This window comes from Cygnus atratus, chromosome 1 (genome assembly GCF_013377495.2).
Source record: "Cygnus atratus isolate AKBS03 ecotype Queensland, Australia chromosome 1, CAtr_DNAZoo_HiC_assembly, whole genome shotgun sequence".
NCBI lineage: Eukaryota > Metazoa > Chordata > Aves > Anseriformes > Anatidae > Cygnus > Cygnus atratus.
This window is the reverse complement of record NC_066362.1, coordinates 4386265-4409501: the sequence shown is the minus strand read 5'-3', so window position 1 is coordinate 4409501 and position 23237 is coordinate 4386265. Positions and strand designations below refer to the sequence as shown.

The 23237-nt window shown below is 43.8% G+C and overlaps 1 protein-coding gene across 1 annotated transcript in view; it reads left to right on the top strand.

Annotated features, from left to right (window-relative positions):
* ITIH5 (inter-alpha-trypsin inhibitor heavy chain 5) overlaps positions 1-23237 on the top strand; it is a 46292-nt gene that overhangs the window by 11525 nt on the left and 11530 nt on the right. The window contains exons 6-8 of the mRNA XM_035549393.1: positions 7340-7509; positions 8008-8124; positions 21888-22059. Of these exons, the coding sequence (XP_035405286.1) occupies positions 7340-7509; positions 8008-8124; positions 21888-22059 (459 nt within the window). The remainder of the gene's footprint in view (positions 1-7339; positions 7510-8007; positions 8125-21887; positions 22060-23237) is intronic.

The following is a 23237-nucleotide window of genomic DNA, read 5'->3' as shown; positions in this document are numbered from 1 at the left end:
GTGTATGGCAGGTACGTGCTGCCCATGGGTGGCTGCATTTCACTGACAAGCAAGTCTCTAAGCACTGCAGGCTATCAGCAATTCCTATTTAGAGATCTGTTCCGTTCACTGGCAGGGCAATCTCCAGGTTCAATAAAGTTGGTAGCATAGCTATGACATGAAAAGGTTTTCAGAATTATGAACCCTGTGAGGTTTGATGGTGGGAATTCAGTCCTATTTCAAAGGCTGATGGCATTTGTCCTGTTTTCTATGGATGACTGTGTCTATGTGGTGTCTGTGTGTAAGCACACGAGAACTTTGAAGTTTATTGAGTATAGGGCTGATCCCATTCAGTTCAATAGGATTTTTTTCTATTGTCTTTACAAGCTTTGAACTGGGCCTTCAGGCCTTGTGCTTAGCATTTGAGCAGCTTCTTCCCTGGCTCAACGTCTCCTGGGAACTGTTTATTTTAAATGAATTGTTTTTTCCATCCATCCATGCCAAGGCAGATAGGAAATCCTGCTTTTTAGAACATGGGAAATTCCAAGAGGAAAAACCATGTTTTGCCAAAGCTCAAAGTGTGGTCCAAGTGTCTACTCTTACCCCAACCATCCTTGCTTACTGTTCAGACAGCAGGTGTAGATTAACAGTTTCCTAGTGTAAACTAACAATGAGGAGCACAGGATACCAAGATTGCTACAAGTTGACAAAAAGCAATAATGGGGTTAAAAGGTGAGTCTAAGCTGGAAGCAGGACGTAAAGACTTGTGAGACTCAGTTACTCTAACTGCCATAATACCAGTAAATCAGTGAAGCTGTTCATGCCTGCCAGGTGAAGACTATAAAGCATGTGATCATGGAGTTAAACTGCTTGCTCAGTCTGGTTCCGTTGATTTCATCCAAATCACACTGAAATCAAGGCCCCCAGTGATGGACTAACTTCAAGTCAGGCCACATACAGCTAGCTAGTTAGTCTCTCTGCTGTACATTCTTCCACTGTGTAATAAATGTACTCTGTCCCTCATCTGGAGGGACCGGAAGCCTTTTTCACCTATCAGGGAGTATCATAGTGCATTGTGGCATGTGGTTTCCTGCAAAACATCTGGCATTGATCAATGTTGGAGACAGACTAAGCAGAGCAGACACGCTGTTGGTCTAGTACAGTGTGGAAATTCCTGTATGTAAATGATATACAGGGAAAACTCTTGTAATTTGCTGTCCAAATGGCGATCTGTGAGCATTGATCATTCTTGGCACTGTGCTTCAGGTTCAACACAGCTCATATAAAAATGGGCCCGAGCTCTGTAATTCTATAATCCTCCCTAGCCATTAAAATGTATATAAAATAGATGTGACATTGCAGAATGGGTAACGCAACTGAAACTCAGATTTACTTGCTTTATTCGTATTCAGAACTGCTGCTACAAACTGTAATCAGCCTATACAGTTGGTGAAATCTGGTTGCTCTGCTGAGATCACTGCTAGAGAAGTTGCTGAGGTGCCAAACATGCTTTTTGGGTCCACTGTGGGCAGACAGGAGTGGGTTTTGTCTCTGCCAGACTAAGGCTTCATTGGTACTCAGCTGAGTGTCACTCAGATGAGCTCCCTTCTGATCTGAAGCAAAATAAAAGACTTGGCAAAGGGTCTCAGAGAAGGACGGGTTGTTTCAGAGAGGGATTTTTCATGTGTGACCTTTTCTGACCAACAAGATCAATCACAGCTGGAGCAGACAATAGGAACTTCCTGCCTTCCTGAGCACAAATGGAAAGCACAAGAATACTCCTAGTTCAAGGCAAGGAGTTTTTCACTTGGAAATCCGCTGTACTTCAGTCTGCTTTAATCTCTTTAGCTAAATCTGGAAAGCAAAACATCTGAGCTGTTAATGTCTGCAAAGTCTTCTTGCTCATATGACACCTAGAGACCCAAGACCAGGAGATCCTTACGTAGTGAGACCGCCATACAAGGCTGTGGGTTTTTAAGTGAATTTAAGTGACCGTTGAATTGCAGGTCTTACAACTGAAGAGTGGCTGCAAACCGGCAAAAAGACAGTGCTTGGTCTATTTTCAGACTTCATGTGACTTAAAACTCTTCAGGATCACCTCACTGGAGGGCATGGTAGCCATCTTGTAAGTGGCCAGCAAAGGATGCCAAACCAGATGCTGCCATACTGTGTTACCTGTGGTGCCCCAAATGAGAGGCCATGACCTAAGAAATGACCAAACAAAGGATGGAGGCTTGCATATTGGAAGGTAGTCCTGAATAACTGCTTTGAGTTTGAATATATCATGAAAACTCTCTTCCTCAATTTGCTATGGTTACAAAGATGTCTACTCTGTTAATGACAAAATGGGAGATGTTGATAAGCATTAATAAATCACCTTGAAACTATTGCGTGAAAACTGTATTGTGACATCAAGTGATAAGTTAATGGCATTCTCAGTAATATGTCCGAAGTGCCATCAACCTCAAATCAGAGTTCAGGATGGGATGTACTTTCCTAAGTCATTTGGATACTTTCAACTGTGACTGACCTGCATAAGAAATGGCATTTCTTTTCTGAGTGCAGGTCATGAAGAGCTTGTATAGGATAGGAAAATCAAGATGCAAATCAAATCTGTTTGGCTCTGCACCCATCGCTAGCTCCAGATGATGAGTGCTAGCAGTGATTGATGATCACAACTGAAATGCCAACCCACTGTGGCAATAAATGCTATTAGTGAAACTAATGAGAGCAAATATTTTAGATAGCCAAAAGTGGAGGAGCTGATCTATATTTTGTAGACCAATCTTACTACATTTGTAGTGTTTTCTACATGCTGTCAGCAGAGCCAATGCACCAGGCAGGAAACACAGTCAAAAAAAAAAAAAAGTTCTCTGTTGAATATTCATTCATGATTTGCACTTTTGACTATATCCAACCTGCTAGTATCCATACAGACTGTGATGAATAGAAGAGGCAAAACTTAAAGACTTACAGACAGGAGATGCCCCTTGATGTGAAAGAGTGAAGGACACTTTTTTTGCCATTTGTAAAGCAGCATTGTAGCAGTAGGAGTAGAAGCAGTAAAGAGTCCTATTGTCCTGGTTTTAGTTGTAAGGGCCCAAGATACAAAGAGTGAACTTGGTTTCACAATTTTCCAGGTATTTATGCAAAGTCACCCTGTGCTTTGCTATTGGAAAGTCCTGTGTACATCCTCTCTGAGAATGGAGCAGAAACAAGGTGCTAACAGGTCTTTCCAGGACATTTCCTGTGCCAGTGACTCCTTCACACACAGCACCATCTGGGAGTTGTTTTTTTCCTACAGGAAGGTAATAGACACATATGTTTTGGAAAATAATTTTTTAATATGTGCAGGTGTCCACTACTGTCACATACAAAGCCTAAAACAGGAGGTGTAGAGGCCAGTGATCCTGGTCTTTTCCGGTGACCCCAGCGTGGAGCCATTTTCTGAATGACGTCCAACCCAGGATCCTCAGGGGTGGCTGTTCTCATCCTGTTCCTCCAGGGCAGCAGTGTGAGAACTAGCCATGAACTTGGGCAGGGAGATACCAGGCTGCTTGAAAATGATTTTATTTCTCTTCAGAGTCATAAGTCTGAGGTTTTTATATCTTATCACAGGTGTCTAGAAGCTACCAGCTGTTAGCAGAAGATGAACTGGGCATTTGAGCTCTCTTGCTGCCTCTGCCAGCCTCCAAAATAATTTGGGTTTAACTTTTCATCATGTGGGGACTACATTTTTGCATGAAAAATATTTTTGCCTGCTCTGTTTATTTTATATGAATTTGGTGGAAAATTTGTGTAAAGACCTTATTAAAGACCTCAGCATGAGCATGGATTAGCTCCGGTCTTTGGAGCTCATCCATGTTTTATAGTCTGCAATACTTCATAGATTTTCCTCTCTCAGTCACTTGTTTGATAAGAACTGGGCCAGTAAACAGGGGAGAGTAATCGTGATCCAGGTATCAGGTGCTGCCTAAAAGAGAAACCTGGGAAAGACACAGTAATTGTATTCAGACATACAAAAGGCTGTTCCAAGGAGGAAACGAATACTGTGCTTTCTATGTCAATAATAGAAAAGACAAAAAGTCATAGGTTTGTAATGCAGAAAGAAAAATGTAAATTAGACTTTGAAAATGTATTCTAACCATGAAAAAGTGGAGTTCTGGAAAGGACTGGCAAGGGCAGGTACTGAGTTTCCATTTCTGGAGGTCTGTAATGTTTCTAGACCATGTCACAAAGCCAAGTAGGAAGGGATTGAGCCTGGTAACATGAGATGGATTAGATAACCTGCCTTCCAGAGCAGCTTGGCAATCTCCTCTCTAGGAGTTCCTAAAGACCTGTCTGAGTTGCAGGGAATGACACTTCTCACCTTTATGCAGTGCTTTGAAGAGTATTTGAGGAAAGAAATGTGATCAACATGATCCCATCTAGATTCCACAGTGCTTCACAAAACTGGATGCGTAAGATTATGCTCATTTAACAGGCAGGAGAACGTGGAACATGGAGTGGCTACCTTACTCAGCTAATTTCAGACAGTCAGAGTCCATAGAAATGCTGGGACTGTAACTCATTTTGTTGTGATGCTCAGCATATCGTGCTCAACCCATCAACATACTTAGGGAAGAGAAACGTTGAAGTCCAAAGGCTACAGCCACAGATACGTGTGCAGTAAGTAAAAAGAGAGAGCTTCTGTTTCCAGCGTAAGACTGGCTTTCACTAATCCTGACGACAGTGCTTGCTTTTCAGCAGTTAAGGAGAAGTAATGTGAAACCCTCAAATAAATCAGAAAATATAAATGAACTGTTAAGCCATTTTTATGAATTCTGGGCATTTCCCACACACTGTCAGTTAAATGGGACCTTGGAAGTGATAGAAGACAGACCCAAAATCCAGGAAGGCCAATACAAGCAAATCTGATGCATTGTGTATTAGAAACATATTACATCTGTTGATTCATCAGATCAGAGAGTGGCTATAAAAGTAAAACCAAATCAACATGGAGATAAAATCTTATAGAGCTACAGATTTATGACTTTTCTTTGCCTGGGGAAATCTGAACTGTACACAGACTTTAGAGTAAATGTCAAAAAGCTCTGGGTAATCATTTTATAAGCCCCTTTTAACATTTGACACTAGTGTCTGTAAGCAATTTCAATGCATTGGTTGGGACCTCTTGCTCTGTTTCTGTCAGGATGGATGGATTAGAATTGACTTAGAGAAGCCATGATGCAGAGTCAATTGCTGACTTTACTGAAGTTGAGTAATATCTGTCATTGCACTTCCTTTTATCAAGAATTTTGATGATGAGTTTGTTTCACGTTCCAGGTCTTCCAACTACAATTTCTTTGCATAGAAATTGGTCCTAAAAGGGAACCCCTCCCTGCCTCAATAGTATGCTCTTGTGCCTTATCTATTCAAACATACTCACAGGACATCTGTGAAAGTAAAGCCAAACCAATGTGGAAATGAAATACCAGAGTGCTATTGATTCATGAGTCTTACTTTCATTCCTTTGCCTAGATAAGTCTAGATTGTATATAACATTTTAGGGCAAATGTCACAGCTTTGGCTAATCATTTTATAAACCCACAAGAACCCTCTTCCTGGCATTTCTATGGACTTTGACCTGTGGGAGGTCAGGAGAGTTAGGTAACCGCTTCATGCCTCCATTTTCCCACTTGTTAAATGGACGTAATCTTATGTGTCCGGTTTGGTAAATCACTGTGGGATCTAGATGTGAGGTGGATGGTGTTCAATGTTGCCAACAGCTGTCACGTTGCATTCCTCTAATGCTGCTCCAAGCACTTTACAAACATGAAGTGCCACTCTTCATTACACAGACAGTGTTATAGGAGTTCCTGGAGAGCGGTTTTCCAAGACTGCCTGCACCTTGTCATTGTGATCAGTATCATTAACAGAGTCTAGGACATAATTAAAATTATCCAGAAGAATTGCCTACATATGACCGGATGTATCGTACTCTAATCTCCCCTGACCCTTGACCCGATCTCCGTTGAGCATAACAGAGCCTAGAAAATCATATCAGATGTGTAGGGACTTGCACTACAAACACCTACAACAGAACTGAATCTCACACATTTTTTCTTTTCCCTGCCATACCACAGACATTTTGGGCTGTCTTTGGCAAAGAACAGAGGCACACTCCCCCACAACACAGTATAATTAAACATTTCATTCCCACCAATTTTAATCAGCATGCAAACAGAGATAATAGTACTTCCATGTCTCAGAGGAGTCACCGTAAGAGCTGACGCACCTGAGAAGAACATCAGCTGAGAATCTATTTCAGTGTTTTCAACAGCTAGTTAGCACAAATGGAAAAGCACTTATCCCTTAACTCTGGGTCAGGTCAAGGCCAGCTCTGAAACTTTGGCTGGTCTAATGTAAGGGTCCACATGGGATTTATAGGGAATAAACAGCTGACGCACCAAAAGACAGTAAGGTAGGATTTGGGCCACACAAAGAGACAGCAAGAAATCTTCATATCACTTAGCTTCAGAAAATGAACAGAGCTGACCAGACAAGTAGAGGTTCCTTCAGGGACATTCAGACCTGAATTATTGTCTTTCTTTGAGATGCCCTCTGAAAAACTCTGTCTTCATTGACTCAGGAGAGACTCTAGGACATTGGGGTGAGTTACATCTCTGGGATGCAGTTTGCTTGACTGCACTAGCAAGTGTTGGGTTTTGGCTCAGTATGCCAGATTGAAGTGCAGTGACTGTACTGATAGCTCTTTGCTGAACATACAAAGAACTAAGGTGACTTGTTCAGATGTAGACATTACACAGATGCTTGTAATCAGCCAGATCAATCCCACCTCACGTCTATAGTATATCTGAACAAGTCATCTCAAGATCTCTTTATATTTTGTAGAAATCTGCAGTATGATTCATCTCATCCTAGAGGAAATGTTTAAACAAGTCAGGTGAATCATATCTGCTTTGACTGGCAGAAGCTCAGGCATAGGAACTGCATTCTAGATGTCTTGAGTTGGCAAGTATTAATATCACCTAGATGTCTGATGTGTATTATTCACAGAAAGTGATTAGCAGTTATATAGAGAATATCTGCCCTTTGAGTTCAGTGACCTCCAGCAGCAATGAACATAGGAATATTGCATAAACATTTCTATCACTGATAATATTGCAGTATTGAATTCAGTTTAGCATTCAGGGCAGGGGTTACTAAATTCTTATTTTATTGTTGGTGAAATGAATCTTCAATCTCAGTATGTAGCTATGCTAGTTGACCTAACTCCATGGTACTACGCTGTGTGTTGTGCTTAGACATCTGTAAAAAAATAGGAAAAACTTGTAATATTATGGTTTTATCTCAACAGGTGATGTTTCTCCTCCTCCTTCTACTGTAATTGGACATACAAAAACCTTAGCTAAAGTTACATTCAGTCCCAATGTTGTTGAACAAACCAAGATTGCCCGGAATGGCATTTTGGGAGACTTCATAGTTAGATATGATGTCAGCCGGGAGCTGAGTGTTGGGGATATTCAGGTATGTTACATGACTGATTTTTTCTATGTTATTAACTATGTCTGAAATGGTTCGATTGTCTTGCATGCTCCATATGTTCTGGCAGATGTTTGCCAAGTGAAGGCTACTTCTCCATCTTGTAAGAACTATCCAAAATAAAATCAATAAGCTTGCAGCCACAAGATGGACTTAAACAGGTACATACTACATTGGCTTTCTTTTTGTATTTGCTTTTCAATTTCATGTAGTGGTTCTGATCCCTGGATACTTATGTTGTATCCTTATTGCATTTGGAAGGAAACCTTAATGTCCACCATGGAAGGAGATGCAGAGAATTCCACTAGGCCCTCACTCTGGATAAGCAGGGCCCTGGGATTAAGAGGGAACTCATCCTCCAGAGTAGAGCCACAGATATTGAAAGCAGGATCACGTGTGCCCAATGAATTATCCCATAATGACATGTGTGGATCATTGCATCATGATCTTCCTTCCATTCCTAAATTCATTACTCTTCTACAGATTCTTAATGGGTACTTCGTACACTACTTCGCCCCCACAGATCTTCCTCCGTTACCAAAGAACGTTGTCTTTGTCCTTGACAGCAGTGCATCCATGGTGGGAACGAAACTGAGACAGGTGAGGTCCTTGCATGTGTTATGGGCTGGTTGGCTTTATGGTTGTAAAAACCTTGTTTCAGGCTTCATCTCACCAGGTGGGTTCTTCTCCAAAATATTTGCTATGTCTGAGGTGAAACGAGGCTCTGAAGACACCTCAAGGCAAGACAATTTACCTGCAATGAGAAATGACCATGTTAATGGGACTGGGATGGGAACAAGAAGTGCAGAGGACTTCATCGCTCTTCATAAAAGGCCAGTGCTGTCAAAATTGAACAGATAGGATTGTGCTGGGCAGTTCTGTTCTGGTCAGTTTGAAGAGAGGCAGAATAGAGAGGATTCCCAGCAAAGTGCATTCGGCAGACCATTGTACCCAGCTTAGCAGAGAGAAGATACTTCTATCTTCACAATACAAAACCCTTGGCAAAATCCTTAGTGATGTACTACTCAATGGGTTCTTTTGAAAGAAAGGTCGGTTTATACTGTTTGAGAATCTGATTCTTTCACCACGAATCTCAGACTTATTTCTAGGGCACAGATCCTGACATGAGCCAACATATCAAGCTGAAGGCCATATCACCAATGCTTAAAACTGGCCTTTGATGTGGAGGGTTCAGGCTGGTATCTGAACATTTTTGTTCTAATTCTCTGAGCTGGATAGATGGAAACCAGCTCCAGTCCAGGATCCAACTAGTTGGTTTGAAAGGGCACCATTTCTGGGGGAATAACTCTTTCAGTGCGATATTATCACTCCAAACTAGAAGCAGAGATAAATGAATATTTCAACTCTGTTCTGATAGATATATCTCAGGTCTGCATTCGAACTGGAGAGGTAAGCCCAGTTTCCATCTTAAGCATCTGTGCAAAAAAAGAAAAGCCTGGGTAGGGTTAGTAGTTTCCTTCCACTTAAAGAGTTTCTCCACAGTCATGAGATACAGAGATGTTAATTGGCTTCTGGCTGTTGAATGGGCCAAATTTTTACCTTCTGTGTTCTTATCATGGCCAATCTAAAGACAGGGGAAAGTGTCACTTTCCACATAGGTTAAGGTGTTCTCAAGTTTAGAGGTGTAGATTGCATATTAGGAAGATTTCTTCACAGAGGGTGTAGTCAAGCAGGCTGCCCATGGAAAGGGCAGGCACCATCCCCAGAGGTATTTATGAGATGTATGGATGTGGCACTAAGGGGCACAGTTTAGTGATGAGACTTGACAGATCCAGCTGACAGTTGGACTTTATAATCTTGAAGGTTTTTCCAACCTAAATAATTCTACAATTCTTAGACACCAGTATGGGGCAGTTTCAGCTTGGATGGATGACATCATGTTATAACCCTACTAGAATGACTGAAGGCCAGTGGCTCAGACTTCTGTCTTGGCCAGTTAAGGAGCTCTAATTAGTCCACTCAGGCTCCTTGGTCGCCTGCCTAGAACCTGGAGTGATATTTCTGGAAACTGTGGTTATTTGAAAGCACACTTTTATTTTATTATTTCTTGGCCACCAACACTAGCCTAAATGGCCTTCGCAAACACAAACCATGGCCATCTCCTGACAGTTCTCTGCCTTTGATCAAGGACATTGTGGGTGAGCCTTTCTCTTGCTGCTAAAATCTTTACCATCTGGTTTCAGTGGTGATGATAAATCTTCATTTAGAAGCTATGGTCCCTATTAAATCCAATTATCTCCACTGTAAGCTAAAATGGAGTATGGCTTTTATGGCTCTTAATTACCTTCCCCAGTGACTGGAGTAGCAAATAGAGAGCTGTTAACAAACGCACCTAGTACTGTGCTGAAGTAGGTCTTGAATGAAGATGCCTTGGAATCATTGCAAATTCCTGTGGACAGAGCCTGGCTCTTGGCTTTCTGTTATCCTTTGGCTGAAAAATGTCTGCCTTGCCTTGCAGAATAAACAGCGCCCAAATGCACCCAGCCCAGCATGCTGAAAATGGACAATCTGCTTGTACAGCACCGAAACAGGGAGATTAGGACTCTGAAGGGGTTGGTGCTGGTATGAGCTGCACAAGTAGTGCCTTGGGTCAGCAGATTAACCTTGTACTACGAAAGCTTTTATTCTCCTCCTGACCGTATTAGTGTTTCTTTTTCATACACTTACTAAAAACAACATGGCCAGGGATTAACCCTTAAAGGCCTAATTCATTGCTCCTACTAGTAAAAATATATAATTTTCAGGCTAATTAGGTAGAAGTAGATGCCCCTTGAGCCTGTAGCAAGCATCTAGCCAGAACTTTTGTCAAGGGTGTGCTCAACGTTTGCCTGTTATCTCAGATACACTCTTTTTATGGAGAACCACTGGTATGTTATGGAGGAGTGCTACGTGAATTAAGCACTTACCTGGCTCTTATTTTAGCTGCTCCAAAACACAGAACTTCACTGAGTTATGAATTATTTAATGGCTTAAATCATAAATGAACAAACAAACAAAGAAAACAAAACAGAAAAAGAAAACACACACAAAACAACCCAAACTGGAGATTAGTTAAAGAAAGCCCAAGATCTAGGACTGACTGATTAATATTCTTCTCCGTGTTTGCTCAGTGGCCCTTTTACCCAACTATTGTTGGTATTTAGATGTTTGTTAAATTACAGACACGTCCCCTGGTGGCAGGATACCTGTGAGCAGGGGAAATGCCTCCTTTTCTCTCAGCTGTGGTAGTCTACGGTAGTGTGAAGAGAGCTGGGAGTTCCCATGGGACAGCCTTTCCTCATTTTTGTCTACTGAGTCACATGCAAGATCAGCTAAAAATACACTCAGCACTTCTAGAGAGTGCTCTTTCAGGTCACCTTTGGTAACTATGTCAAAGGGCAGTTTTTAGAGTTGTAAAAGCAAGGATGAGAGACATCAGCTGTGCAGCCTTTTCCATAACAACTGAAGGAGATTTTGAACTCTTCACCCATCTGTTTTCATGGAGTTAATGGCGATGTGACTCAAATGGAGTCAGTATTTCATGCATCCTGCAGTTCCATGATCTGAGTCATTTCCTCTTTTCCTCTCTGAAGGTTTTCTATTTCCTACATGAATTTTTATCTGTTTGTGCCATTCTTCTAAGATATCTCAGTCCTTGAAGCAATGAGATATCCAGACCCATTTGCAAACACATGTAGTGGGACTGGTTGATCAACTTAGATCAAATCATTGAGACCTTTGAGACATTCCCCTCATATCACTGAAGTATATATGAGCTTTGTGGGGAAGACCAGCTGATATACACGTTTCTCCTGTGGTTTTCACTGCCTCTGAAACCTGGTAATGTCTAATGAGTTCATCTATGTTACAGCAGTCCACCTCCACTGAGGATCTGGGCCTTTGTGATACTCACCGTCTAGCAGGTAGGGAGATTAAGTTCAGGAAGAGAAAAATATTGAGAATGGTAATGAAAAAATCTGTCGTGTTCAAGACTGCATGTCATTATTGCTGTCCCTCTGGAAAGGAAAATACTCTTTCTGTCCTCAAGAGCTTTATTCCTTCATTTACAAAGAGGAAGTAAGCTCTGTATGAAATAGTTGCTTTTAACAGGAGCCAGAAGAGCCTAGGGAACAGGTTATATCTATAAGGTTTACTGGGAAGCAAAGTCATTTGCCCTTTTGAGCAGTCTGACCTGCTGATTTCTATGGGCACCTTTTACTTTAGAGGTGGGGGGTATTGCAGTCCCCCCAGTTAGGAGAAAGATGGGCCAGTTACAGGTTGACCACCTTGTGACTACTATGATTATCTCCAACCTGACAAAGCAGGTTATGGTGAAAGGGTGGTGAAAAAGGACCTTTATCAGCCTGCAATTCCAGCGTTACAGAGGAGGCATGTTCCAAGCTATGAATGTGTCCCCAGCAGGGTGGATCTGCAGATGTTTTGCAGACATCATAAAATGTAGTTGTTTCAACCACAGATTCATTTCACCTTACCTTTCCCACAGGCAGCAAATGCCCACACACCCAGTTAATCAGTTGGCTACACTGCAAGCCTGGCAGCTTGTCAATGGTAGTGTGCCAGGCTGTAATTTTCTTTGAGGTTAATTGTGCTAGGAGGAACTCAACTGAAGCTGGGTCCTGCTGCGTGTTTGCAAATGCTTCAGTTTATTTGCCTGCATCCATCCAAGGGACACTTTTGGTACCCCTGATTCATGACCCACACTGTCTGAGCCCCTTTGGAGGCCTTATATACACGTATCCCTAAACCTCTGTGCCTCAACACACAGGCTCTCTCTGAGTAGTTTCAGGGTGGTGAGAGAGTAGACAAGCACCTGGACACATGAGGTTCTCCCTCCAAATTCTACTTATTTCTGTTGGTTGCTGCAGAGCTGGCTGGGGGCCTGTTGACTACAAGTCCACATAGTGGCTGCTGTCCAGGAGAACTACCTTAAACCACCAGGGAATTTTGGAAAAAATGCTAATCCTAATTACAGCCTTAAGTGATTTTAAAGCTACTGTGAAGAGGAAAGATTCGTCAGCTTTTCCATTTCCATTGGAAAGCAACCATCTGAGTTAATGCAGAGGAACTGTTTGCTCTGTCTCCACAACCAACTAAATCAATGCAGCTGCCTCCTACTCAGGAGCATACAACATTGCCATCTCACTCTTCTCTTTAGGTGTGAATATGGAATATAGTAATCACTACACTAAACAGAATGTCAGTCCGTACAGTCCTTGACTGTTCAGCTTCCAAAAAAAGGTGCAAGTATTTGTTATGCAGCAGAATATTCTGCTTTTCCCAAACTCTAAAACTTATAATTAATGACATGGTCACACAAATTAAAAAGCAAGTTTCAGAGCAAGGTGCCCTCAGATGTTCAGGACAGGGTGCATCTTTTTGTGGTGTTAGGACTAATGGCTGGCATGCCCCAGCTGATTTGCTCCACACTGAGGCAACAGAAGTAGAGACAGCATTCCCCAAGGAGACCCCAGCCTAGGTGTAAACAGCAAGTCTTTGAATTGGGTTCAGAGTAAATAGGAAGCAAACCAAGTGCAGAGTTTGACATGGAGATAGGGCTGGGGCTTGATCTGAAACCCCATGAAGACAGTGAGAGTTCTCCCCAAGGTTTCCAAGGGGATTCATCAATTTGTTGAATTCATCAAAGGCTTGGGCCAAAACCGGATGCCACTGAAGTGACCAACACAGCCCAATGATCACCAGGCAAGTCCATATAAACAAGAAAGGGGCAAAATAAAGCTGGGAGGTCAGTCTGGGGATCAGGAGTCCATGACCAGACACAAGCAGAGCTGTGACAGAGCTAAAGAAAAATACCTGAGTCTCAGACTGGGACTGAAGGCCCAGTATCCTCAAGGCCTTGGCATGCACATAAATCTGTAAAACGATAGATCTGTTTTCTGCAGTCCTTTCCAAGGTAGAACTGTGTCTTCCGGTTGCTGGAGCAATTACCTGGGAGCCAGACCTGGCTTCTGTTCATGCTGTCATTATGAATTTGAACTTAGTTGGGTTATTTTCTTTGTCTGTGCTTGTCTTCTTGCAGAGTCTTGTACAGGCTGGGCTTGTGGCTGTACAAGATCCCCCAAGTCTAAAAGACATCCAATCTTTGCCAAGAACCAAGCTATTAGTCTAGCACTGCTTGCAACACTGCTATTTCCAAGTAAATACTCCTTCACCCTGTTAGGGGGTACATACTGCAGGCATTGCCCAACCGGGTCAGTCTGTCTCTAGCTGCATAGAGCAGTCAAGGCTCTGAACGACTGCCTGGGACCTTGTTGGAAAGCCTACAGGAACGATGTCTTCTGTGTTATGTTACTATAGTAAGAAGTACTACAGTCATCAGGCAGTGTTCACAGGCAGATTCTGATTCAGGGGTCTGCATGATGTAATTTGAGGTCTCTTAGGAACAGGGTCTGTGATACAATCTGTGTTATAAGGAGAAAACTGTTGCTTGGATAGTTATTCCCTGATGTAATGAGCTGATGTTCTTCAAAGTATCTGCTCTCTTCTCAGCTCTGCAGAGTTTTGGGCAAAGATTTTGCCTGTGTTCATTTGAGATGGCTTGGGATGGAGGCAGAGATGTGCAGAACGTAGGGGACAGAGTGGGGCTCCTGGAGCTGGAGATGCTGAGGACATTAGGAAATGGGGAAAAGGGAGAAAATGAAGAAGGGGAGCAGGTGCTGAAGGACTGTGAGGGCCCTGTGGCAGACTCTCAGGTGGGAGAACAGGCAATTTTGCTTTTTTTCCTATTTTAAATTTATTTTTTAAACTACTGTTTAGTGCTTTTGCATTGCCTGGTGCTAACCCTGAGCAAAAGTACTGGGATTTTGCTCCAAATAGCTAACCATTACACCATCCCTCATCCACTGCAGATGAAAATGCATCTAATGAAGTTGCATCTAAAAGTAAGAAGTTTCACAGTTCAAGGAAAAAATGCAAGGACTATGAAAGGAGGTGGCTACAGAGTGATGATCTCTGCAGAGGGATAACAGGTACTTGTCTCTGTGGAAGTACAGTACTCCCTCTCATGGAGAAATAACACATGCCTCCTCTCCGAGTAGGAATGATGCAAACTCTCTGTGGAGAAATATCTCAGATCTTTTTTCCACAGAGAGGTAGCATATCCTCTCTGTAAAGGAGCAACACATTGCTCCTAGCGGGTTACGTGCACAGGTAGGATGTTCTGAGAAGGGACTAGAAAGCTTCAAACCCAGCAAGCTGCCGACTGCTGAGTCACCCACTGTGAGAGAGCGGCTGCACAATGAAGGATGGAGGTTAATCAACGTGAGAAACAGCGACCTGTGTCTCAGCCCACGACCTGCTGCGTAAGGTAGCAGCTAATTGCTGCTGAAATCCAGGGCCCGTGCTGTGGTTAGCCTCTTCTTGGGCGTATCAGTTCTTCCCAGCACCATGTCTGCAGCTGGTCTCTTTGACGGGGGCAGGGAGTGAAAGTCCCAAGTTCCTGGAACAGTTTTCGTGCACTGCGACTAGCTCCATCTTCTGAGGACAGGCAGAGGGAGGGACATCGAGCTCTGTATTGAGGGCATGGGGCACTTTCCCCTCGGCATTGACCTCTTTGCTGCTAGCTCCATGGAGATTGTTTGTCATGCTGACAAGGGGAGGGTTTGAGTGTCTGACTGGAGTGTTATGGGATGTGATTCTACTTAAAATGAGCTAAGCACAAGACAAGAATGTGGCCTTCATACGCTGCTGTGTCAGTCTGGCTGTCTGCCTGGGTAGCCTCGTTGTTTCCCATGGGGTTATGTCAGTATGGCACTATGGGGCAGCCTTTGAACTTTTATTTTTGACCATTTTTACAGGAACGTTTGCTGCTCCAAATGTAACCAGCATTGCTGGTAAGGGCTTGAACTAATGATGCATAGTACCGATAACAGCTTGCCTCCTTCAGTCTTTGTACAGGTATTTATTTGTATCATCAACACTGCTGCAAGGTTGCAAAGACTTAGGAGCTACTCCGCACACATGAAACCCCAGTTCCTGAGAAATCAGATCATTTTGCATTTTTTCATGTGTTTATCCTCATCATGCTGTTGGGTGCTGGAAAACTGCATTACCCACAACTGGACATATGTGGTACAAAATGATTTGTTCAGGATATCAGTGGCAGAATAGGCAATAGAAACACTTCCTGTAAATGATGGAGAATTTATTTTTCAGACAGAAACTGCAGTGCACCTTTTTCTAAGGCCATACACGGAGTCATCAATGTTCAACCGATTAGCAAGGGTTGTGTGATGTTTTGGGGTGAGAAGCTGGTACAAGCACTGGAGACAGTTCTTTATTGTCCAGAGCTCTACATCCAAACTCCCTCCCTTCACAGACCAGTGTCAGCATAAAACAAAATGCTTGTTGTCCAGAATTGTGAAGGAGTTTTCCTTGGTTACGTGATCAGTGTCTGCCAGGAAGAAAGCACAAAGATACATTGATGGGGAGGGGGTGAGCTGCAGTCCCTGAACTGCACGACACTCCCTGCAGAGGAAGAAAGGGCAGATTGTCCTCTCCTAAGAGGGGCATGGAGGATGGCAAAAAATCTAAGGATATGCTTCTGGGTTCAAACCCATTTTTGGTACAAAGTCCTTGTTGCTGACAATTGGCACATGATCTGCATTATGTGGGCAGAAAGGAAATGGGGCCATAGAGGAAAGCAAACCTGGTAAGATGTGGCATGAGACCTCAGCAGGATAGACAGTGCCCAAACCTGTGCTTTTTCTGCACGTTATCTTCTCCCTGTAAAATGGCAGTGGTGCTCCCACTACTGGGATCACAGCCTGGATCCCAAGCCAAGTCTATGGCAGTACCTTCTTTGGCCTCAACAGAGCCATTTCAGGTGTTTCTCGGATGCCAGCCTTTCCTCACCTCACAGTATCAGTCCCTCTGACAAACTGATCAGATATTGCTGTTTTGGCTTGGAAAAGCCACTTCTGGAGCTTCATCAGCTGCCTGTTCATGTTTGGAAAGGGAAAGATATGAACCAAAGCACAGAGGATATGAAATGGGGGGGGGAGGACAATTCTGTATTTTTCTTCTTGTGCTTCCTTAGAATGTATTGCCAAACAACATATTTACTTGTACTTTTCTCCTTCCCACTGTAGGATATCTGGTTTCTGAGCCCTTCTGTGCTCTGTTGCACTCTCAGACAAGTTACTGGCCAGAGTTGTGTGTTTCTAATTCCCTTTGAGCTTATGTCTTGTGCCATAGCTTCTTTCTTGTCAAATACGGACTATCGCAGGAGATCTGGAAGGAAGAAGTAAAGGCTCTGATGCATCCAGTTCCCAAAGTAGCGGGCAGATGAGCCTCAGAGCTAACAGTGCTATATAGTTGTGATCTCTTGTGCTGAATACAGGATACTGTTGTCAAGACTCTGCATGCAGCTGAAATTTTGTCCTCTAGTCTCAGCTTCCTTCACTGTATGGTTGCAAATGGTCCCATGCCCTCCCTTCCAGCTCCCTGCAGCCCGTTCTCATGCAATGCTTCCAGCTGATGGGTACAGCTTTCAGTCACTAACGCCTTCTTCTCTGCTAGCCATGTTCTTTAGACCCACTGATCCCAAGCCCACACGGTTTCCTGGTGCTGCCTGAAGCTGGAAAGGGGCTGTCGCTGGTGCTGATGCCTCGCTGTCCTGCCCTTGTTGAAGGCAGATGCCAGCTGTGTTTGGGCGTGCAGGGTATGACTAAGGATTGCCAAGTGATCTCAGAGGCACTGCTTGCTGGGAGAGCTCCCTCTGCATCTGGAAGCTGTTTCCAAAAGGGGCTGAGTTCGTGCTGTGCTGCAGAGGCCCATTATTTGTACAGCACTGGAGTCAGCGTGGACTGAAAGTCTTTTGATTTTTACGGGCTGGCATGAGGCTCGCACAGAGGATGTGGGCCTGGGATGGAGCACTTACAAGCGCTCCTAGGCAATGGAAAATTTAAATACGTGGGCCTGGGACATGCATGATAATGAGGTGTTTGAGCTCCCTGCTTGCTTCATAGCAGAGCCAGTGTCTGGCAACGCTGTGGCATCTAACAACCATACATTGTCTCCCTTTGAACTGCACAGCGTTCAGGGTAGCCAGGCTTCGCCCTCACCCTGCTCCTCAAACAACCAAGGGACTGTGGGGGAAATGTCACCGGGGCTCACATTCCTCCTAAAAGGTGCCCAGATGGTCTGACATCATCCCAGATGTCTCCGAGGCAGCTCTTTGACCCAAGAAAGGGCTGAAGGCTCTCAGCTGGCCCATGGGAGCATGCCTCTTTCCATGCTTTGTTCCACCAGCATTTTAGCTAAGTCAGAGATAGCCCCAAGGGGCAGATACAGAGGTGACAAGTGGCAGCCTAACTGGTGTGTAGCTGAGGGAGTTCTCCTCTTCCCTGCTGTTGCTGGTGGTTGTACAGCCCTGAGCCATCTCAGCTGTGATGCAGGGCCCTTAGCAAGGATGAACCAGAAGAGCAGCAGTTGTGTTGCACGTCCAGGTATCACTGTGGAGGTGAGAGTCCATATTCAGTTTCTCATCATTTCAGAAGCACAGACATTAACTGTGATTACTCCCCAGCCAGACACTGTCACCCAGGCTTTCTCCAGCTTTAGATCATGATGTTTGTTCGCCAGATTTGGAGAGTGAAATTTTGTAGCCCTGGCTGTTTCAAGCCTTAGGTTCCAGCTGTACTGACAGCTCATTCAGAGTCACGATTTCTCAACTCATATGCACTGGAATGGCAATTCGGTCTCTGCCTCTCAGCTCAGTTTCATCCATGCTGATCTGGGGGAAACAGAAGAATCTCCCCACTGAGCTATCCCCTTTAAATCCTGATTTAAAACTTGTCTGTGACAACTACAAACCATTCCCAACTGGCAAAAAGTGACTTTTTTGAGCTGTTCTCTATTGCTAATTCCTATCACCCTCTCCTTTAATCCTTGCTTCATCCTCTACACAAAAGTGCATCTGCACAGGCAAACACATTGGAAATAGCGTTTCACCTTAAAGTACCTGGCACAAGAATGTTGGACATTAAACTGGGCTTTCTCATTGCGAATGGGTTAGATTTATCCCCAAAATGAGATCGATATCATCTGCACAGCAGTGGGAGAATGATCTGACCCTTGCCAGGGAAGAAATGGTTAATTTTCTGCCTCACAGGAGAGTGTCTTTGGCATGCATTTCAGCGCAATGACTCACTGGGGCCAGAGGGAGTGGAAGTGCAAAGACCCCATTGCAGCAATCAACTTGGGAATCCCACTCCTTGGCTCCTCGGAGCCAGGAGAGGTTCCAGCTGTGGCCTTACAAGGCCAGAACAAGAAACCTGCTGCCGTGTCCCGAGCGAAGCTGCTGCCAGGCACTCCCTACACGAAATGCTCTAAATCCTCTCCTGGAGGCCGGGGAGACCGAAGGAGAGGGCTGGGCTTCCAGAGCACTCAGTCACAGCAGTGTATTTAAGGATTTCAGGCGGTGCACTTTTACCAAGATATTCTCCTTATTTAAAGCTCCATCTGCCTGCCAGCTCCTGAATCTCATCCAGTCCTCCAGAGGGATGTCAGGTCCCTCTTGCAGCCCATTTATGGGTACGGCGTGTGTTGCCACCCTGCAAGGGCTGCAGTCTTTAGGATAAACCTGGAGTTTCTTACAGGCTGGGAGGAGAGATGGAAACAAACGCGATGAGCCAAGCAATTCAGAGCACACTGGGAGAGACGGAGAGCCAGTTCAGCTCCTTTTGGCTCCAGTAAGCACTGTGGTGTTCAGGACTGGACAGGTTTAGGTCCTGAGGTGAGTTCCACCTTCCCTCTAGCTGAGCTACTCAGCCTCCCAGAGGCGATGCTAGAAGACAGGCACTTCCAGACAGTGACTCAGCCCGTCCTAAAAACTATCCAAAGCAGATGGGATGAATTACTCTCTGGAGGTATCTCCCCCTGCCTGGAGAAGGATTAGATGAAGTGCCCAGCTTTCTGATGATTGAGTTGGGAACATTGAATCCCACCCTTCATTTTTACTGGGGATGAACCATTTGGCCTCCCTCATATTTTGCTCACTTTGAAGCAAAACCATGTATGTAAACACTTGTACATATGTTTGCATATATAGTACACAAAGTTTATTTTAGTGAAGTTACAGAGACAAGCACACGTTGGAGATGCTGGAATCTGAGTTGCATGTGCATCCGCTTTAATATATGACAGAACTTTTTCCTGGGAAAAACTGACTAAAACTCCGTGGAAACAACTCAACTGTGACAAAATAAAAGACAAAAAGGAAAGAGAGTATGAAAAAAGGAGAGAGAGGGAGAGATGGTCCCAACCCCACGTTTGGAACCTGTGTGAGGGTGTGGAGAAGTGCTGAGTTTTCTAGGAAAGTCTGCTTCAGTTTTCTCCTGACCTGTTCAGCAGTTGTAGCTTGGATGCTCACTGCACACAGACTTCACTGTTGCTCTGCATCGTTTCTCCTTTTCTTTTCATTTTCTTTTGGCTGAATGCAGTCAAGAATGTCAAAAGGAATTTCTGTGCACGTTGAAGGTGAGAGGCAGCGTCCCCGTGAGAAAGCCAAAGCAAGATTACTTTTCCTATTGCCTTGTCCTCAGAAAAACAAACAAGCAAGCAAGCAAACAAACAAACAAAGAAAAAACCAGCTTTCTTGGGCCCAATAAATCCCTCTGAGGAAAGTGCAATTTGACAGAATGCAAGCAACTGAAAAAAGGGTTTTTGTAATGGGAAAGGTCAAGTGATGTTAATTATAATCACAGCTACAGTATGGTTAATGAGATTTGGGGAGTCTCCTCTTTGAAAGAGCCTCTTCTACCAGTGCCTGCATTATTTTTCCTGTCTATAAAACATGCATGAAATGTGGTAAGGTAATGGTGGTAAGGCATGAAGCAGAGTTCCACCTAACCAAATGGAAGATGAATCCTGCAATCCCTAGAGGGAGAATGGGTAATACATAAGGCAGAAGCAGACAAGGAGGAACTCCAGACCTGGCTCCAAAATACTGGGAGCTAAGGGAAATATTCCCTCTTAACTTTAGATGGACCTCAGACTGGAAGCCAAGTCACCAGCTGGGACAATGCGAGATTCCACTGTTGTGGGTGATTTGTCTGCAGTTGCATCATCAGCTTTCATGCAGAATCCAGAGGGGTATTGATGACACAGCTTAAGCTTTGATCTCACGGCTTTGAGACCCTTTCCAAACTGTCTTTGCACAGCAACATCAAGCCTAGAAACATCTGTTTTTCAGCACTGCTGATTACCTTTTGTATTTCTTCTGGACAAGGCTTTCATATATTTCCATGATAGGCATGAGAGAAACCTTTAAGTGCCAATGGGTCCACCATATTATTCCGAGATGGTCAAGAAGGGGCAGAGCTGAGAAGCTGCTGATCCCTCTGCTTACAGGTATTGCTTCATGTTCCTCCCATGTGTTTTGCATAGAAATACAGGGTATGTTTTTGCACAGATGGGGACTGCTTCTGGGCATCTTCTCTCAGCTGGTCTCAATAAGCTGAAATTTATTTCCATGCAAACACAGCTGAATGGATGCTACATCAAAGTTGGTCACACTGGGAGGACTGAACACATCTGTACTCTTCCTGTTGGCTTATCCTTGGTGGTCTGTCTTTCCAATCACACAGGCACCTTAATTTCTCTTGTTATGAACTTGGCTTGATACTACTCGGATCAGTACTCTTATCTGGTTGCCTGTGTTTGCATAGGATGGCAAACAGCAGAGCGATATAATGTTGGTGCATTGCTGGAAAAACAATATGCCCGGGATCAAACTGACTAGCATGTAGAATCAGCAATAACTAGTCAAGGCTTCTTTTTTTTTTGTATTCATTTGAACATATGAGCTCATACATCTGTTAATTGGTGGAACCATTCATTGCAGTACGTATGTACCAATCAGTTTCCTAATTATGAACAAGGCTTGTGCATCCTTGACTTATTTAGAGGTATTTCAACTTTTAAATAACTCTCTTAACCATGTGCCACTTACATCTTACTGCAAATCTAGAGGACTTTAGAAGAAATCCATGAGGCTTTCGGTATTAACATTATTCAGTATTCCTTAGTCAAGGGCACAGTTCTCCCAGTCACTAGGAGTTTTTATCCTAATACTTAGGCCCAAACACATCTCTCCCGGCTTTGCAACATCTTTTGGGGCAAGAGTTGTTCTTTTGTTCTGTATTTGCATAGTATCTGGCTCCACAGAGATCAGGCCTCGAGACAGGGAAGAACATCCCAGCTGCCTTCATGATCCAAACTGGCAGTGTAGAATTATTTGTAAGATCAGTAAGCATCTTAATTCTTGCCTGCTAAAGCAGTGACTGTTGCACCTACTGGTCTCTTTTCTCTTCTCTTTCCAGACCAAAGAAGCTCTCTTCACAATTCTCCAGGACCTAAGGCCTGAAGACCACTTCAATATCATTGGCTTTTCCAACCGAATAAAGGTCTGGCAGCAGGACCGGCTGGTGCCAGTTACTCCAAATAATATAAGAGATGCCAAAAAGTACATTCATAACATGTCACCAACTGGAGGTAGGATCCAGAGATATGAATGGTATTAATTTTGCTATCCAATTAACTACACATTCAGTGCTGAATGTGGTCCTGTGTCACGTAGCAATAAAAAACATTGGCATTTAAGCCATGGGAGAAAGGGACCCCTTTGCTATCTCTACTTAGGGTCAAGTGGTGAAAGGATATGGGTCCTGTATCAACTTACATCATGGCTATCTGTCCCCAGATCTGGTTATATGATCTGATATTCTTCTTAAAGCCAAATTGGGCCCATTCTCCCATTCATTCAGTGACATCCTGGGAGTGGGAAAATTCCCAACATCATTTCTTTATGACACAGGGAAAAAAGAAAACACGTCCTTGTGAAGGACACGGGTCAGTACTTTTGCAGTTGCTGAAAACCTGTGTAAAAGCAGGAATGTAGTTATGCCTGGGTTGTAAACCCCATAACTGGACTAGCCACTGTGGGCTGTTGGGTTGCCTTCTGTCAGAGCTGATTCCTCACCTAGTGCTGTCTCCTTCTTGTCTCTTCCTTCTAACTAGCATTAAGGAGCAGCCATAATAACATTCAAGAATTTGTCATCCCTTTTTGCTTGTGCCTTATTGCGAGGAGTGAAGACGGGAGAAGAGGAGCCCCCAGAGCAGTGGCAGAGTGCAGGCATGATTTTGAGTTTGATTCAGTAGTCTCCTAGGAGTCTCTGGACATTAGTGTAAAAAAATAACATAGCAAGGTTTGTAATCAAGCATACCTTGGCAGCTGTGCCCATCCTGGCTGAACACTCCTCAGATAGGCTACAAAATGACTTATGCAGATTTTTCTCTGTGCAAGGGATCACAGCTGGCTGAAGGTCGGACAGGGTCTTCCTATGGTTGCCCCTGAGCAGTGACCACTCCCAGCAAAGGAAACGCTCTGATGGAAAAACACAGCAAACAGGATGGTTTTCCACACTGTTTGTATTACAAGGAAGAGAGTTTAGGAAGTGGTCAAGAGACCTGCCCAGTTAAACAATTGCCAATAGTGGGACAAAATTCAGAGTAAAAAGCTTTTGACTTCTGAAGTGCCAAAAGAGAGTTGTGCAGGGACAGCTGAGTTTGCCTGTGGACCTGACAGAACAAAAGCAAAAGGAAATGATTAACTCTGAGGTTCAACAGGAAGGTGTAAATGATTCTCCACCGCAGGCAAGCAGTCGTTTAGT